A 20,300-nucleotide genomic window follows, 5' to 3' on the forward strand; every position below is an offset into this window, starting at 1 on the left:
GACAAGGGAGAGATACTTTCGTGCTGAGAGCAGGGTCACATGGCCCTGCTCTGACAAATGGGAAGTGAGAGGGCGTGTTTTACTGTCACACACACACACACACACACACACACACACACACACACACACACACACACACTGACACACACACACACACACACACACACACACACACACACACTGACACACACACACACACACACACACACACTGACACACACACACACACACACACACTGACACACACACACACACACACACACACACACACACACACACTGACACACACACACACACAGTGACACACACACACAGTGACACACACACACACACACAGTGACACACACAGTGACACACACATACACATACACACACACACACACACACACACACACTGACACACACACACTGACACACACACACACACACACACACACACACACACACACACTGACACACACACACACACAGTGACACACACACACACACAGTGACACACACACACACACAGTGACACACACACACACACAGTGACACACACACACACACAGTGACACCCACAGTGACACACACATACACACACACACACACACACACACACACACCACAAACACTGAATTCAGCAGAGAAATGGAAAGAGGGGGGCAAACGGACTGAGGGGGGGCAAACGGAGTGCTGCTGTGTGGTGGTGGGGGGGAAGGGAGAGAGAGGGATGGGGGGGGAGAGAGGGAGGATGGCCGGGAGAGGGAGCGCGGGGGGGGGGGGGGGGGGAACGAGAGAGATATACACAGAAACACAGACAGCCCCTATAAAGCCAATAACACGCCCCCTCCCGTAGTAGCCACGCCCCCCGCTCCTGCTCTAAAAATGTTGCAGGACAGCGATCGCGTATGCTTGGAGAACTGGTGACATCACCGCTCTCCAAGCATTAGCGTGCTCAGCGGCAGCGGGTCCGCAGCCTTAGGCCAAGGCCTCAGTCATGCAGGCGGCGCGTTGAGAGGCAATTGACAGCTTCCTGCGGTCTGTAGGGAGTGGGAGCTGGAGGGGGGGGGGAGGGGCGTGGTTTGAGCGAAGGGCTGCAGCGGGGGTCTCCCGGGCTGCAAGAGGGTGCAGTGAACCCCTACACATGCCCTCTGCTGCTCGCTCTCCGTGCTGTCGTCGTCCCCTGTCGGTCCTTTCGTCTTTCGTGTCACCCCCCCCCCCCCACACACATACAACACACACAACACATACACACATGCATACACACACTTCCCCCCCACCCCCTACCTTTTTGAAGGTGGGGGAAGATCTGACCCTCCAGCCCCCGTCGCTGACAGGCTCACCAGCGCACCACGTGATGCGTCACCACTCGGGATCGCAATCCTCTTGCATCCCCTGCCGGCTGACGCGTCACAGCGCGTAGTGAGCCTCGCCGGAAGGAGGCAGCGGGGACGGACGGGAGGTAAGGGGCTGGTGGTCTGCGCAGGTGGCCGTCCGCAGCGGGTCCTCAGCCTTAAAAGTGAGGAGAATTTTGTGTGTTAGGATTTGATCAGAAGCCAAAGGAGGAATTTAGGAGACAGTGATCCAGACTCTGTCACCCATTTCCTTCCATTGGAACGCAGTGCACCGCCTCCCCCCCCCCCCCGGGAGATCACTTCCTTTTGCTACATTGTGAATGTGATGGAGGAGTCGAGTGTGACCCTAGGCGGCGTGCTTGTGATACTAGGTGTATGATAGTGCTGCCAGCTGTTATGTAGAAGGGGGCAGTAGGGCCAGGTTTGGGAGGAAGTAGGAGGAACTCTGTTTTTTTACATGTTAAGTTTAAGTCAGCGGAGGGCCATCCAGGATGATATAGCAGAGAGACATTCAGAAACTTTGGTCTGTATAGCAGGTGTAAGGTCAGGGATTGAAAAGTAAATTTGGGAGTCATCAGCATAGAGGTGATATTTGAACTTAAGAGATGTGTAAAGGTCACCTGGAGAGCAAGTGTGAAAAAGGAGAGGTCCCAGGACAGAGCCCTGGGGTAGAGAGAGATCGACAGAGGAGGAGGTGATGTTGGCAGAAGAGACACTAAAAGTACGATGGGGGAGGTAAGAGGAGATCCAGGATACAGCTTTGTTATGGATACCAAGAGTATGGCAAAGGAGGAGAGGGTGGTCCACAGTATCAAAGGCTGCAGAGAAGTCGAGCAATATGAGCAAAGTGTAGTGATCTTTTATCTTTGGTAGCATGGAGGTCATTAGTTATATTAGTGAGGGCTGTTTCAGTGGAGTGAGCAGTGCATAAGCCAGATTGTACAGGATCTAGGAGAGAATAGGTGTGAGAAAATGGAGCAAGCGAGAGAATACAAGACGTTCAAGGAGTTTAGAGGCAAAATGCAGAAGAGATACAGGGCTATAATTAGAGACAGGTAAGGTCAAGCTTGCTGTTTTGAGTAATGGTATAACTTACATGTTTGAAGGAGGAGGGAAAGGTTGCAGAGTAGGGGGAGGAGTTGAACATATATGTGGAGATTAGAGTAGGCGCAGGAGATTTGAGGAGATGGGAGGGAATGGAGTCAAGAGGGCACATGGTAGAGGGAGAAGAGGAGATCATCAACGACACATCCTCCTCTGTGACAGAGGAAAAGGAGTCAAGATAGGCAGGAGGAGAGTTAGGAAGCGGTGTAGAATATGAGGATACAGAGGGGTTGTCTTGCCGAATAGAATCCACCTTTGTCTTGAAATAGTTAGCAAAGTCCTGAGGTGAGATGGAGGAAGAAGAGGCAGCTGAGGATGGTTTGAGTAGAGAGTCAAAGACAGAGAAGAGTCATTGTGTGTTAGACTTGTGCGTGTTGATTAGTGAAGAAAAGTAGGTTTGTTTAACCTGAGAGGGCAGAGTTGGAACAGAATTGGACAAATTTGTAATGAAAAAAGTCTGCGAGAGTGTGAGATTTCCCCCAGAGGCGTTCAGAGGAGCGAGTGCAGAACACAGCATGCGGGTATGGCAGTTTAGCCAGGGTCTGGGGTTAGGCTGCGTCCATAGAAGGACAAGCAGCGCTGAGGCGTGCGGACGCTCCGTGCTGAGCCCCTGCATCCACAATGAGGATGCCTTGAGAGGGGGCTCACGCGAGTGTCCGCAGACGTGCGGAGGCTTTGGAGTTTTCAGCCGAGCGCCAAGCTGTTTTCAGCGCGCTGTCGGCTGAAAACATCCAATCAGCCTTAAGCAGCGTCAACGTCATGGCGCCGTGACATTGACGTCAGTGCGTCGCGGGCGATTGGCCCAGCGACGTCACTGCCCGCCTCCAACCACCTCCCCCCGGCTCCCTTTGCGCACGCTGGCTCGCCTGCAAGTCCGTGGAATCGCGCTGACTTAAGCAGGCAAGCCTCAGCGTTAGCGCGCATCCGCTCTCCTCACCCCTCTATGGCCCGGGCCTTAGAAGGGCGAGAGGGATGGATAAAGGGGGATGTAAATCGAGAGAGGAGGAGAGGGCAGAGTTGTAGTTCCTGACTAGGTTGTCAGAGTCTGGAGGAGAGGGAGGAGCGTAAAGTGGAATCAAGAGCCGGGAGGTTAATGGAACGAAATGAGGTGGAGAATGGGAGATGTGCGAGAGAGAAAAAAATGAGATGAGATGGTGGTTACAGAGAGGAAAGAGAGAGACTTTTTTTGTGATCATGAGGTCCAGGTAGTGGCCATCCTTGTGGATGCTGGCTGCAGTCCATTGGTGAAAGACAGAAGAAGAGGTTAGAGAGAGGAGAAAAGTCTGAGGAGACAAAGAAAGAGAGCCAGGATTCAAAGTGAGAAAGACCGAGGGGGGATGAGTAGAGGTAGGTGGGCGATAGATGACCGCCACATGGACAGGGAGAGGAGAACATCTGGAAAGTGTGAGCCTCAATGGAAGGAAATGAGAGGGAGGAAGAGGAAGGATTCGGTAACGGCAGAAAGAGGAGAGGAGCAGCCCCACGCCTCCACCCCTGCCATCAGGGCTCGGAGTGTGGGAGAAAGAGAGGGCAGCCCCACGCCTCCACACCTGCCATCAGGGCTCGGAGTGTGGGAGAAGGAGAGGAGCAGCCCCACGCCTCCACCTCTGCCATCAGGGCTCGGAGTGTGGGAGAAAGAGGGCAGCTTCCAGAGCAGAGTCACACTGAGTGAGCCAGGTCTCAGTTATAGCAAAGAGGAGCAGAGAGTGAGAGAAGTCCTGCACAGAGAGGAACTTGTTGGAAAGCTGGTATATTCTGAAAACCTGGCCTGTTGGGGGGCTTAAAGACTTGAGTTGAGCTCCCCTGCTATAGAGGGAAGAGCGCTGTGTCGTCTTAGGCTGCGGTCCTAGTCATCACTGTGACACGCGCGCCAGGCGCGGGGGGGGGGGAGGGGTGGCGCGTGCACAGCGCAAACCGCGATCTGCGGTCTCCAGGGAGATTGCGACGGCAGGGGGTGTGGTGAGTTTTTTTGCGGGGGCGTGGCCATGACCTCACACGGCTGGTTCGCCCTCATTGGCTGAACTGCCGGCAGGGCGTGGCCACGCCTCCGTCTCACGTTCCACATACAATTTTTTTGTATGTGGGAAAACTTGCAGTACAGCGCGGCTGCTAAATGCGCGCCGACGCTTGGACTTGTCCCGGAGAGATTGGGAGGCGGTGCTTGTGCGCAGTGGGACCGCAGCCTTAAGTCTGTGATAGAAACGATCCTCCTTTCCAGCGCAGTTCAAATTCAGGATCCAGGACCAATAGATGTTCTGTTGTCCACTTGTTTCGCTCCTGTTTAACTCCACACAGTACAGTATGCCACTTAAAAAAAGGGCCACGTTAAAGATGGGAAAGGGCCACGTTAAAGATGGGAAGGGCCACGTTAAAGATGGGATGCTGCTTTCCCAATGTGTTTACATCGATAGACCTAAGAAGTCCCCTGACCCAGTTAAGTTCTGCCCAGACATAGCTCAGTTAGCACATGTGAGGCACAGAAGAGAAATGTTACTTGTAATGAGACCGTTCTCACACCCAGGTGTTAGCAGCTGAAAGTATTAAAATACTAACACAGCAAAAGGTAAGTTGAAGACAGGATTAAAGATGTCTCAGGTGTGCAGCTGTGTATATCTAGATAACAATATATATGCTTGTGTGGGTCTGTGTGTATCTATATAACAGTATATATATATACAGGTGTGGGTCTGTGTATCTATATAACAGTATATATACAGGTGTGGGAGGCTGTGTGTATCTATATAACAGTATATATATCTATATAACAGTATATACACAGGTGTGGATCTGTGTGTATCTGTATAACAGTATATATACAGGTGTGTGGCTCTGTGTGTTTCTATATAACAGTATATATACAGGTGTGAGTCTGTGTATCTATATAACAGTATATATACAGGTGTGGGTCTGTGTGTATCTATATAACAGTATATATATACAGGTGTGGATCTGTGTGTATCTATATAACAGTATATATACAGGTGTGTGGCTCTGTGTGTATCTATATAACAGTATATATACAGGTATGAGTCTGTGTGTATCTATATAACAGTATATATACAGGTGTGTGTCTGTGTGTATCTATATAACTGTATATATACAGGTGTGGGTCTGTGTGTATCTATATAACAGTATATATACAGGTGTGGGTCTGTGTGTATTTATATTTATTTATTTATTTATAAAATATTTTACCAGGAAGTAATACATTGAGAGTTACCTCTCGTTTTCAAGTATGTCCTGGGCACAGAGTAAAACAAATAATACATGGTTACAAGTACAGTTACATAAATGAACAGGGTATACATTATATACAAGACATTGCATGCACAGTTAAAGAAAATATATATTATGAGCGTATGAAACAGTTACAGACCAGATTAAAATGTGAGACAGCCTTAGATTTGAAAGAACTTAAACTGGTGGTGGATGTGAGAGACTCTGGTAGGTTGTTCCAGTTTTGGGGTGCACGGTACGAGAAGGAGGAACGTCCGGATACTTTGTTGAACCTTGGGACCATGAATAGTCTTTTGGAGTCAGATCTCATATACAGTAACAGTATATATGCAGGTGTGGGTCTGTGTGTATCTATATAACAGTATATATACAGGTGTGGGTCTGTGTGTATTTATATAACAGTATATATACAGGTGTGGGTCTGTGTGTATTTATATAACAGTATATATGCAGGTGTGGGTCTGTGTGTATCTATATAACAGTATATATACAGGTGTGGGTCTGTGTGTATTTATATAACAGTATATATGCAGGTGTGGGTCTGTGTATATCTAGATAACAATATATATGCTTGTGTGGGTCTGTGTGTATCTATATAACAGTATATATATATACAGGTGTGGGTCTGTGTATCTATATAACAGTATATATACAGGTGTGGGAGGCTGTGTGTATCTATATAACAGTATATATACAGGTGTGTGTCTGTGTGTATCTATATAACTGTATATATGCAGGTGTGGGTCTGTGTGTATCTATATAACAGTATATATACAGGTGTGGGTCTGTGTGTATTTATATAACAGTATATATACAGGTGTGGGTCTGTGTGTATTTATATAACAGTATATATGCAGGTGTGGGTCTGTGTGTATCTATATAACAGTATATATACAGGTGTGGGTCTGTGTGTATTTATATAACAGTATATATGCAGGTGTGGGTCTGTGTATATCTAGATAACAATATATATGCTTGTGTGGGTCTGTGTGTATCTATATAACAGTATATATATATACAGGTGTGGGTCTGTGTATCTATATAACAGTATATATACAGGTGTGGGAGGCTGTGTGTATCTATATAACAGTATATATATCTATATAACAGTATATACACAGGTGTGGATCTGTGTGTATCTATATAACAGTATATATATATATATACAGGTGTGGATCTGTGTGTATCTGTATAACAGTATATATACAGGTGTGTGGCTCTGTGTGTATCTATATAACAGTATATATATACAGGTGTGAGTCTGTGTATCTATATAACAGTATATATACAGGTGTGAGTCTGTGTGTCTATATAACAGTATATATATACAGGTGTGGATCTGTGTGTATCTATATAACAGTATATATACAGGTGTGGGTCTGTGTGTATTTATATAACAGTATATATGCAGGTGTGTGTCTGTGTGTATCTATATAACTGTATATATACAGGTGTGGGTCTGTGTGTATCTATATAACAGTATATATACAGGTGTGGGTCTGTGTGTATTTATATAACAGTATATATGCAGGTGTGGGTCTGTGTGTATCTGTATAACAGTATATATACAGGTGTGGGTCTGTGTGTATTTATATAACAGTATATATGCAGGTGTGGGTCTATGTGTATCTATATAACAGTATATATGCAGGTGTGGGTCTGTGTGTATCTTTGTGTTAATATTGCAAGACACACTGATATATATACGGTGTGTGTTAGGGCTTTATATACTGTATCAGTGTGTTAGTAAATGTGTGCCGCACTTAAGAAGCATGAAGTTCTGGCATTAACCATCAGCAATTATAAATAGGGCTACATTAACCCCTGCACTGCCAAAGGAGGCAGCTGTGAACGGCTCTGCATGCCACTGGCAGTGAAGGGGTTAAATCTGCCCTATAACTTCCTAACGATGATTGGCGTTTCCGTGCCCCCTCCCTGGAAGTCGGGTGTTCCCGGGTGCGAGTGGCCACCCTTCTGCGCGGGACGCTGTAATTATTAGCACATTAGTCAGGTGTACATAAGCAGCAGGTTCCTCTCCCACTGCTGACATCACGTTTAATAGCAACCCGAGCCACGTGTGGGTGCCGTGTGCTCAGGGATCTGACTCCCACCCAAACCCGGCGCCCTCGGGAGATTGCAGTCAGTCTGGGTTTCTTAAAGGTGCCACCCCACACCCCACACCCCACATGGGCGACCGGGTGAATTTCTCCGGGGCCAGGGCACCAAAAAGGGGGGGGGAGTCTTCAGTTTCCTCAATGGGCAGATCGTGTCCTGCACTCAGTTACCCCCCCCCCCCTCTGCACTCAGTTACCCCCCCTCCCCCCCTCTGCACTCAGTTACCCCCCTCCCCCCCTCTGCACTCAGTTACCCCCCTGCCCCGCCTCTGCACTCAGTTACCCCCCTCCCCCCCTCTGCACTCAGTTACCCCCCTGCCCCGCCTCTGCACTCAGTTACCCCCCTCCCCCCCTCTGCACTCAGTTACCCCCCTCCCCCCCTCTGCACTCAGTTACCCCCCCCCCTCAGTTACCCCCCCCTCTCTCAATATGTTCTCCCCCCCCCCCTCCCTGCGCAGCATCCACATCTCAGGCCGCCGATGTTGCGTCGGTACGAGCGAATGTTGAAGTTTGGGCTGGACTGGCCGTCTCCGAGGGGGAGGCCCGGCAGCACTGAGACGCCCCGCGGCAACTGGGGAGAGCTGGGGATCCGGACAGTTGTCCCAGCTCTCCCCCCCCCCCCGCTGAACGTCACAGCTAATGACCCCCAGGAGAGGTTGTGGATTCTTTTATTTAATGGCAAATGTTTCCTTTTAAGCACCTGTCTTATCTGTATCTTGCCACGTCTTGTGGAATAACATGGCAGTGATGTGGTTAAGGGGCCACGTCTTGTGTAATAACGTGGCAGTGATGTGGTTAAGGAGCCACGTCTTGTGGAATAACATGGCCGTGATGTGGTTAAGGGGTCACGTCTTGTGGCAGTGATGTGGTTAAGGGGCCACGTCCTGTGTAATAACGTGGCAGTGATGTGGTTAAGGGGCCACGTCTTGTGGAATAACATGGCAGTGATGTGGTTAAGGGGCCACGTCCTGTGTAATAACGTGGCAGTGATGTGGTTAAAGGGCCACGTCCTGTGCAATAACATGGCAGTGATGTGGTTAAGGGGCCACGTCTTGTGGAATAACGTGGCAGTGATGTGGTTAAGGGGACATGTCTTGTGGAATAACGTGGCAGTGATGTGGTTAAGGGGTCACGTCTTGTGGAATAACATGGCAGTGATATGGTTAAGGGGCCACGTCTTGTGGAATAACATGGCAGTGATATGGTTAGGGGCCACGTCTTGTGGAATAACATGGCAGTGATATGGTTAAGGGGCCACGTCTTGTGGAATAACATGGCAGTGATATGGTTAAGGGGCCACGTCTTGTGGAATAACATGGCAGTAATATGGTTAAGGGGCCACGTTTTGTGTAATAACGTGGCAGTGATGTGGTTAGGAGGGGGCCACGTCTTGTGTAATATCGTGGCAGTGATGTGGTTGAGGGGACATGTCTTGTGGAATAACGTGGCAGTGATGTGGTTAAGGGGTCACGTCTTGTGGAATAACATGGCAGTGATATGGTTAAGGGGCCACGTCTTGTGGAATAACATGGCAGTGATATGGTTAAGGGGCCACATCTTGTGGAATAACATGGCAGTAATATGGTTAAGGGGCCACGTCTTGTGTAATAACGTGGCAGTGATGTGGTTAAGGGCCACGTCTTGTGTAATAACGTGGCAGTGATGTGGTTAAGGGGCCACGTCTTGTGTAATAACGTGGCAGTGATGTGGTTAAGGGGCCACGTCTTGTGTAATAACGTGGCAGTGATGTGGTTGAGGGGTCACGTCTGGGTGATTTATTTAGCTTTTTTTTTACCCAAATCTGATATCTATAAGTGTCTTTAAATCAGTTTTTAAGTTGGTTTGTAAACCTGCTGAGCGGAGACTTAGGACGGGGGGGGGGGGGGGGGGTTGATGCCTCCGGCTGCTCCTTCTGTCTGATGTCACTGTGGGTTCAGCAAGAGTTTGCACCAGCAGAGCCCCCTCTCTCCCCCTCCCCTTATCTTTATTGGTACTCTGATAAGGGTTAAGAAACCCCTTGTTTAACAAACACTCCCCCACTCGGTGACCCCTAAAAAAATAAAAAGCAGTCAAATAAATGTGTGTGTGATATAAACATATATACATACATGGACATACATATATATGTATGTATACACACACACACACACACACACACACACACACACACACACACACACACACACACACACACACACACACACACTTTGAGGAAGCCAATATACTATTTAAATTCTTTACAAAGGTTGTTTTTTGCCTGGTTGGGGTGGCCCTAATTTATATCAGAGGAACCATTGTGTCTGTAAGTAGATCTGGGGGACCCCTTGTTCAGATAATGGGAGCATTGCTGCTCGGAGAAGCATTTACTGAGTGTTACATGTCCTACGGGGCTCGCGCCTTTAAAATGTGGATGAGCTGTAATGCTGTTTTTTTCTTCTTGTTCTTATAGGCATCTCCCCGCCTTCAGCACCCCCACAGTCTCCCGAAAGTCTGGCTGTAGGGTCCGGAGAATGTTTTCAATGTCGCACAAATCCCTCCCCCCAAGGTGCCTCAGCCTGATCGAGTGGACGAGGTGTACGAAGCCCTGAAGAAGGGTTTGGGGTGAGTCCAGCTCGCACCATTTCTAAGGTTCCTGGTTCTCAGTCCTATAATATCCCTATATCATTCTTATAAAGCTCAACTTTCTTACCGGGAACGTCACAGCAGGTTCTGGCCAGCGGTCATAAATGTAACCTCGCTGACCTTTCAGCTGGCCATACGTGTATGTATGTATGTATATTGTTATTTATATAGTGCCATTAATATATATCAGGGGTGCGCAAACTCTTCTCCCTGCGCCCCCTGTCTGCTCTCACCTAGGGTTCCCAGGTGGCTTACCAAAACTACTAGACACAATGGTGAAAGGTGCGTAGAGCTTGAGACACACACACCCCTCTCCGCTCCATGATGTTTCCTCCTCTCCTTGGTCCCACCTCCAGGCTCCTGACTCCTTCTCCTGGTTGGCTGCTGCTGGGTAATGCAGCCAATCAGAATGGAGGAAGCGGCCCAGCCCCTTTGCAAGAGCCCTGCTCAGGGAAATCCCGCGACCCCCCTAAACCGGTCAGGTCGCTGTGTCCATAGAGGTAATACCGGACACATACATGTCCAGTATTACCGCTAATTTGTAACTGGACAGTGTCCAAATACAGAACAGTCCAGTTCAATACTGGACACTTGGCAACCCTACTCACCCCTGCTCGGCTCCGGCGGCACATGACGCCGCAGGGTCATGTGATGTCAACGTGACGTCACGTGACACCGCAGCGTCATTTGCCGCTGGATTGCCATGGCGATGTGTCGCTGGAAAATTAAGATAAGTAAAGTTACAGAGACCTTGCAGGGTCCCCGGCATTTAATTTAAATACCTTCGGGGAAGTGCGAGGCCTCTGTAACTGTCGCCCCCCCCCCCCCCTCCATCCCCCCCACCGAAAATATCACGCCCCCCAGTTTGCGCACCCCTGGTGTACATAGCGCTTCAAAGCAGTAATACACTTGACAATCATATAATCAACACATAATACATCATGGGAATAAGCGCTTCATACATAAAAGTAAAGGAAAGTGCGGGGGTTAGGGAATGATCAACTAAATCATACTAATTGAAATATTGAAAATAATATCTATTAATCGATAATTATCAATGCAGGTAGGTGCAACCGTGAATAGAAGTGAATCAGGGAAAATAGGGGATACAATGTGTTTGTATCCCTGAAGAAATTCACTTATATGCATACTCCTGGGAGTAAAATATAACTTTTAATACATAATACTTAAAATATATACAGGCATACCCCGCTTTAAGGACACTCACTTTAAGTACACTCGCGAGTAAGTACATATCGCCCAATAGGCAAACGGCAGCTCGCGCATGCGCCTGTCAGCACGTCCTGAACAGCAATACCGGCTCCCTACCTGTACCGAAGCTGTGCGCAAGCGCGGAGACTATAGAGCCTGTTACAAATGTGTTATTTACATCACTTATGCACGTATATGACGATTGCTGTACAGAACATGCATCGATAAGTGGGGAAAGGTAGTGCTTCACTTTAAGTACATTTTCGCTTTACATACATGCTCCGGTCCCATTGCGTACGTTAATGCGGGGGTATGCCTGTATTACCAAAAAAAGAGGTATAGTGAACATTAAAAGTGAATTAAATAGTTTAGATACATGCACCCAAAAATTGCTCTCAAAAAATGTATATAGAAATACTGATTATGTCATCAGTCCCCGTTATGGGGCTGTTTTAACATAGTGTTTTTTCCAGCAATTCACTAGTGCAGATATTTATCTAAAAACAGTGTAGCAGCTAGTGTATGGCATTATTTATGCAGTGTTGCTAGTCAGTATTTCCATGATTAACCCCTGCTGCTACGTTTGGTAATGCATTTTCTGCACGAGTGGTTGTAGTGCTGAGCTCTTTTGGGCTCACCTTGGCTGGTTGCACCCCCTTGAGTCTCTAGGACTCCAGTAACAATTATTGACTGGAGTATCTATATACATTTTTTGAGAGCAATTTTTGGGTGCATGTATCTATTATGTATTAAAAGTTATATTTTACTCCCAGGAGTGTGCATATACGTGAATTTCTTCAGGGATACAAACACATTGTATCCCCTATTTTCCCTGATACATAAAAGTAACATTTAGGAAAAGGAGTCCCTGCTCCGAAGAGCTTATAATCTAATTGCTAAGTAGGAGGAACGTACAGAGACAGTAGGAGGGAGTTCTGGTAAGTGCGTCTGCAGGGGCCAAGCTTTATGTATGAGGTGTAAAGTATCAGCCACAGTGCTATTCATATACTTCCGTAAGCAGGTGGGTCTTAAGGTGGGTCTTAAAGGTGGACAGAGAGGGTGGTAGTCGGGTATTGAGGGGAGGGGCATTCCAGAGGTGTGGGGCAGTCAGTGAGAAGGGTTTAAGGCAGGAGAGGGCTTTAGACACTAAAGGGGTGACAAGAAGATACAATGTGACTAAAGGATCTAGCAGCAGACATACTTCTAATACAATTTTGATTAAGGAACCCAATAATTATATTGGGAAATTCTGCAGAACCCCAACCCTTCCTAATAGCGCATCTGAGATCAGATGCATTATAAGGAACCCCAACCCTCTCTAATAGCGGTTCGGAGATCAGATACATTGTAAGGACCCCCAACCCTCTCTAATAGCGCGTCTGAGATCAGATGCGTTGTAAATTCTTCTGTATTTCTCAGTCTTGCAAAATTTTACTGATTTCACTGTTTTTGTTTTTATTAAAGGAGCAAATGCTCCCTAAAATTATTGTTTCCCCTCTAGGTAGGAAGGAGGGGCTCTCCGGAGCCTGACCATGTTAATTTCCTCTCTGGGGACCACCTGCTCCCCAAGATACATACATACCTCCCCACAAGGGATGACGATATGGCTTCCTATTGGCCCGTGTTACTTCAGTGCATTAAAGCCACCATTTTGATATCCCCACATAGCCCCTTCGGCGCTCCTACCTGCCCCCCTGATATAAACCTGCTTCAAACCTATAAAAATAATTGGGGGGGGGGGGGGGAAAGCATTGTGTGGCCTGGGCAGTTCTTAAATAACCGAAAACACGGCTTTGTGATTAGTGCAACAAATGGGACGTAGGAACACTTAGATTCTTCCAGTACAGGGGGGGGGGGGGGACTGTCTTCCCCATAGAACGAGGACCACACGCAGGAACAGAGAATGAGACGGCGCTCCACTGCACGTGTGTGAATAATCGTGGTGGTTTATGGGCGAAAAACTGATCCTTCAATAAACCAGCACCATTATTCACACAAGTCCAGCGGAGCGCCGTCCGATGTCATGACTTTGGGACAGTAGGACAAGTAGCAGATGGCAGAGCGTGACCTTGATAGTGGGTACCTGCCTGTGTATGTGGGAGACGTTGTTGGGAGACCAGGCTGTTGACGTGCTTGGTGGGGAAGAGGTGTTTTTGCGTTGGGCGGTGGCGGGAATGCACTCTGGGTACAGTTGGCACTGCCCGGATGCTCACGTCTTGGTCCCTTCACAGAGCCTACCTAGAAGTGCATCAGATGGAGCTGGAAAAGCTCACAACACAGATCCGAGAGTCCAAGAGGAATTCCAGGCTGGTGAGTTTCTTTCGCTTCTATATAAAGAAGGGCAAACGGGTCGACAGTTACGTCTCGGTTTTAACCTTTTCCACAATTTTATTTATATATATATCATTTTTTTTATTTAAAGATTTGCTATTTTTACATGTTTAAGGGGTCAGTCCCTCCTAGGGGTAAAGTGTACTAATGGCAGTGACATGGTTAAGGGGTCAGTCCCTCCTAGGGGTAAAGTGTACTAATGGCAGTGACATGGTTAAGGGGTCAGTCCCTCCTAGGGATAAAGTGTACTAATGGCAGTGACATGGTTAAGGGGTCAGTCCCTCCTAGGGGTAAAGTGTACTAATGGCAGTGACATGGTTAAGGGGTCAGTCCCTCCTAGGGATAAAGTGTACTAATGGCAGTGACATGGTTAAGGGGTCAGTCCCTCCTAGGGATAAAGTGTACTAATCGCAGTGACCTGGTAAAGGGGTCAGTCCCTCCTAGGGGTAAAGTGTACTAATGGCAGTGACATGGTTAAGGGGTCAGTCCCTCCTAGGGGTAAAGTGTACTAATGGCAGTGACATGGTTAAGGGGTCAGTCCCTCCTAGGGGCAAAGTGTACTAATGGCAGTGACATGGTTAAGGGCTCAGTCCCTCCTAGGGGCAAAGTGTACTAATGGCAGTGACATGGTTAAAAGGTCAGTCCCTCCTAGGGGCAAAGTGTACTAATGGCAGTGACATGGTTAAGGGCTCAGTCCCTCCTAGGGGCAAAGTGTACTGATGGCAGTGACATGGTTAAGGGCTCAGTCCCTCCTAGGGGCAAAGTGTACTAATGGCAGTGACATGGTTAAGGGCTCATCTCTCCTAGGGGCAAAGTGTACTAATGGCAGTGACATGGTTAAGGGCTCAGCCCTCCTAGAGGCAAAGTGTACTAATGGCAGTGACATGGTTAAGGGGTCAGTCCCTCCTAGGGGCAAAGTGTACTAATGGCAGTGACAGGGTTAAGGGTCAGTCCCTCCTAGGGGCAAAGTGTACTAATGGCAGTGACATGGTTAAGGGCTCAGTCCCTCCTAGGGGCAAAGTGTAGTAATGGCAGTGACATGGTTAAGGGCTCAGCCCTCCTAGAGGCAAAGTGTACTAATGGCAGTGACATGGTTAAGGGGTCAGTCCCTCCTAGGGGCAAAGTGTACTAATGGCAGTGACAGGGTTAAGGGTCAGTCCCTCCTAGGGGCAAAGTGTACTAATGGCAGTGACATGGTTAAGGGCTCAGTCCCTCCTAGGGGCAAAGTGTACTAATGGCAGTGACATGGTTAAGGGTCAGTCCCTCCTAGGGGCAAAGTGTACTAATGGCAGTGACATGGTTAAGGGGTCAGTCTCTCCCAGGGGCAAAGTGTACTAATGGCAGTGACATGGTTAAGGGCTCAGTCCCTCCTAGGGGCAAAGTGTACTAATGGCAGTGACATGGTTAAGGGGTCAGTCTCTCCTAGGGGCAAAGTGTGCTAATGGCAATGACATGGTTAAGGGGTCAGTCCCTCCTAGGGGCAAAGTGTACTAATGGCAGTGACATGGTTAAGGGGTCAGTCTCTCCTAGGGGCAAAGTGTACTAATGGCAGTGACATGGTTAAGGGGTCAGTCTCTCCTAGGGGCAAAGTGTACTAATGGCAGTGACATGGTTAAGGGGTCAGTCCCTCCTAGGGGCAAAGTGTACTAATGGCAGTGACATGGTTAAGGGTCAGTCCCTCCTAGGGGCAAAGTGTACTAATGGCAGTGACATGGTTAAGGGTCAGTCCCTCCTAGGGGCAAAGTGTACTAATGGCAGTGACATGGTTAAGGGTCAGTCCCTCCTAGGGGCAAAGTGTACTAATGGCAGTGACATGGTTAAGGGGTCAGTCCCTCCTCGGGGCAAAGTGTACTAATGGCAGTGACATGGTTAAGGGCTCAGTCCCTCCTAGGGGCAAAGTGTACTAATGGCAGTGACATGGTTAAGGGCTCAGTCCCTCCTAGGGGCAAAGTGTACTAATTGCAGTGACAGGGTTAAAGGGTCAGTCCCTCCCAGGGGCAAAGTGTACTAATGGCAGTGACATGGTTAGGGGGTCAGTCCCTCCTAGAGCAAAGTGTACTAATGGCAGTGACATGGTTAAGGGGTCAGTCCCTCCTAGGGCCAAAGTGTAGTAATGGCAGTGACATGGTTAAGGGCTCAGTCCCTCCTAGGGGCAAAGTGTACTAATGGCAGTGACAGGGTTAAGGGGTCAGTCCCTCCTAGGGGCAAAGTGTACTAATGGCAGTGACATGGTTAAGGGCTCTGTCCCTCCTAGGGGCAAAGTGTACTAATGGCAGTGACATGGTTAAGGGTCAGTCCCTCCTAGAGGCAAAGTGTACTAATGGCAGTGACATGGTTAAGGGGTCAGTCCCTCCTAGGGGTAAAGTGTACTAATGGCAGTGACATGGTTAAGGGCTCAGTCCCTCCTAGGGTCAAAGTGTACTAATGGCAGTGACATGGTTAAGGGTCAGTCCCTCCTAGAGGCAAAGTGTACTAATGGCAGTGACAGGGTTAAGGGCTCAGCCCTCCTAGGGGCAAAGTGTACTAATGGCAGTGACATGGTTAAGGGGTCAGTCCCTCCTAGGGTCAAAGTGTACTAATGGCAGTGACAGGGTTAAGGGTCAGTCCCTCCTAGGGGCAAAGTGTACTAATGGCAGTGACATGGTTAAGGGGTCAGTCCCTCCTAGGGTCAAAGTGTACTAATGGCAGTGACATGGTTAAGGGTCAGTCCCTCCTAGTGGCAAAGTGTACTAATGGCAGTGACATGGTTAAGGGGTCAGTCTTGCATGCGAGGGGTGAGCGGAGACTTGCATGCGAGGGGTGAGCGGAGACTTGCATGCGAGGGGTGAGCGGAGACTTGCATGCGAGGGGTGAGCGGAGACTTGCATGCGAGGGGTGAGCGGAGACTTGCATGCGAGGGGTGAGCGGAGACTTGCCTGCGGGTGGTGAGCGGAGACTTGCATGCGAGGGGTGAGCGGAGACTTGCATGCGAGGGGTGAGCGGAGACTTGCATGCGAGGGGTGAGCGGAGACTTGCATGCGAGGGGTGAGCGGGAGACTCGTCTGCATCAGGGGGATCATGCCTGCAGGTGGGTAATGTTTGTGGACAGGGCAGTAAACAACGTTACAAACGAGTACTTGAATCTTTGCTTTTAGCTCAGTTTTATTTATTTAAGGAAGCCAGTTATACTGTTCAATTATTTACAAGAGTTCGGTCAACATCGGGTTACTAATGTAAGTGACATTTAATGGGTTAAAGTTGGCTTTTTGAGTAAACAGAAGAATGGGACATTTGTATGTTTATAGTTCTATATTTATTTATAGTCTTTATTAACGGTAATTCTGGCCGTGTGTAACAGTATTGTAACCGGGAGGTTAGGGCGAGTCCAACTTCCTTCCTATCTCTCCCTCACCCTGCCCCTTCTGCGAGTGGTGCACTGATACAATGTAGTGCATGAGGTGACTCCATTGGTGGGGAGCAGACAGCGTTGTCAATCACCCCCTATTAACCGCTTCTCTGCCAGGGGCCTGGGGGCTGGGAGTCTGTTAAATAAGAGAATAAATAAGGACCGTTTCTAGATCTAACCGTATATACATTTTTGTTTCTTACAGGCACCTTTTTTTTTAGCAATACTCTGCACTTGATAACATGGGGTTAATAAATGGGAATTTAGGGGCGGGCTGCAAAGTATTAGGCTGCGGTTATAGTGCCGGTGATACGACGGTGACGTCAGGCTGCGCTTATAGTGCCGGTGATGCGCCGGTGACGTCAGGCTGCGGTTATAGTGCCGGTGATGCGACGGTGACGTCAGGCTGCGATTATAGTGCCGGTGATGCGACGGTGACGTCAGGCTGCGATTATAGTGCCGGTGATGCGACGGTGACGTCAGGCTGCGCTTATAGTGCCGGTGATGCGACGGTGACGTCAGGCTGCGCTTATAGTGCCGGTGATGCGACGGTGACGTCAGGCTGCGCTTATAGTGCCGGTGATGCGACGGTGACGTCAGGCTGCGCTTATAGTGCCGGTGATGCGACGGTGACGTCAGGCTGCGCTTATAGTGCCGGTGGTGCGACGGTGACGTCAGGCTGCGATTATAGTGCCGGTGATGCGACGGTGACGTCAGGCTGCGATTATAGTGCCGGTGATGCGACGGTGACGTCAGGCTGCGCTTATAGTGCCGGTGATGCGACGGTGACGTCAGGCTGCGCTTATAGTACCGGTGATGCGACGGTGACGTCAGGCTGCGGTTATAGCGCCGGTGATGCGCCGGTGACGTCAGGCTGCGGTTATAGCGCCGGTGATGCGACGGTGACGTCAGGCTGCGCTTATAGTACCGGTGATGCGACGGTGACGTCAGGCTGCGCTTATAGCGCCGGTGATGCGCCGGTGACGTCAGGCTGCGGTTATAGTGCCGGTGATGCGCCGGTGACGTCAGGCTGCGCTTATAGTGCCGGCGATGCGACGGTGACGTCAGGCTGCGATTATAGTGCCGGTGATGCGACGGTGACGTCAGGCTGCGCTTATAGTGCCGGTGATGCGCCGGTGACGTCAGGCTGCGGTTATAGTGCCGGTGGTGCGACGGTGACGTCAGGCTGCGCTTATAGTGCCGGTAATGCGACGGTGACGTCAGGCTGCGCTTATAGCGCCGGTGATGCGACGGTGACGTCAGGCTGCGGTTATAGTGCCGGTGTTGCGACGGTGACGTCAGGCTGCGGTTATAGTGCCGGTGGTGCGACGGTGACGTCAGGCTGCGCTTATAGTGCCGGTGGTGCGACGGTGACATCAGGCTGCGGTTATAGTGCCGGTGATACGACGGTGACGTCAGGCTGCGCTTATAGTAGCGGTGATGCGACGGTGACGTCAGGCTGCGGTTATAGTGCCGCTGATGCAACGGTGACGTCAGGCTGCGCTTATAGCGCCGGTGGTGCGACGGTGACGTCAGGCTGCGCTTATAGTGCCGGTGGTGCGACGGTGACGTCAGGCTGCGCTTATAGTGCCGGTGGTGCGACGGTGACGTCAGGCTGCGGTTATAGTGCCGGTGATGCGACGGTGACGTCAGGCTGCGGTTATAGTGCCGGTGATGCGACGGTGACGTCAGGCTGCGGTTATAGTGCCGGTAATGCGACGGTGACGTCAGGCTGCGGTTATAGTGCCGGTAATGCGACGGTGACGTCAGGCTGCGCTTATAGTGCCGGTGATGCGACGGTGACGTCAGGCTGCGGTTATAGTGCCGGTGATGCGACGGTGACGTCAGGCTGCGCTTATAGTGCCGGTGATGCGACGGTGACGTCAGGCTGCGCTTATAGTGCCGGTGATGCGACGGTGACATCAGGCTGCGGTTATAGTGCCGGTGGTGCGACGGTGACGTCAGGCTGCGCTTATAGTGCCGGTGATGCGACGGTGACGTCAGGCTGCGCTTATAGCGCCGGTGATGCGACGGTGACGTCAGGCTGCGCTTATAGTGCCGGTGATGCGACGGTGACGTCAGGCTGCGCTTATAGTGCCGGTGATGCGACGGTGACGTCAGGCTGCGGTTATAGCGCCGGTGATGCGACGGTGACGTCAGGCTGCGCTTATAGTGCCGGTGGTGCGACGGTGACGTCAGGCTGCGCTTATAGTGCCGGTGATGCGACGGTGACGTCAGGCTGCGCTTATAGTGCCGGTGATGCGACGGTGACGTCAGGCTGCGCTTATAGCGCCGGTGATGCGACGGTGACGTCAGGCTGCGGTTATAGTGCCGGTGATGCGACGGTGACGTCAGGCTGCGCTTATAGTGCCGGTGGTGCGACGGTGACGTCAGGCTGCGCTTATAGTGCCGGTGGTGCGACGGTGACGTCAGGCTGCGGTTATAGCGCCGGTGATGCGACGGTGACGTCAGGCTGCGGTTATAGTGCCGGTGATGCGACGGTGACGTCAGGCTGCGCTTATAGTGCCGGTGATGCGACGGTGACGTCAGGCTGCGCTTATAGTGCCGGTGATGCGACGGTGACGTCAGGCTGCGGTTATAGCGCCGGTGATGCGACGGTGACGTCAGGCTGCGGTTATAGTGCCGGTGATGCGACGGTGACGTCAGGCTGCGCTTATAGTGCCGGTGATGCGACGGTGACGTCAGGCTGCGGTTATAGCGCCGGTGACGTCAGGCTGCGGTTATAGCGCCGGTGATGCGACGGTGACGTCAGGCTGCGCTTATAGTACCGGTGATGCGACAGTGACGTCAGGCTGCGCTTATAGCGCCGGTGATGCGCCGGTGACGTCAGGCTGCGGTTATAGTGCCGGTGGTGCGACGGTGACGTCAGGCTGCGCTTATAGCGCCGGTGATGCGACGGTGACGTCAGGCTGCGCTTATAGTGCCGGTGTTGCGCCG

General features: G+C 50.2%; 1 protein-coding gene across 1 annotated transcript in view; it reads left to right on the forward strand.

Moving 5' to 3' along the window:
* RIPOR1 (RHO family interacting cell polarization regulator 1) overlaps positions 1-20,300 on the forward strand; it is a 114,414-nt gene that overhangs the window by 14,308 nt on the left and 79,806 nt on the right. Inside the window, 3 exon segments of the mRNA XM_075577107.1 lie at positions 10,242-10,321; positions 10,324-10,393; positions 13,858-13,936. Of these exon segments, the coding sequence (XP_075433222.1) occupies positions 10,242-10,321; positions 10,324-10,393; positions 13,858-13,936 (229 nt within the window).

The sequence above is a fragment of the Ascaphus truei genome, chromosome 19, assembly GCF_040206685.1.
Source record: "Ascaphus truei isolate aAscTru1 chromosome 19, aAscTru1.hap1, whole genome shotgun sequence".
NCBI lineage: Eukaryota > Metazoa > Chordata > Amphibia > Anura > Ascaphidae > Ascaphus > Ascaphus truei.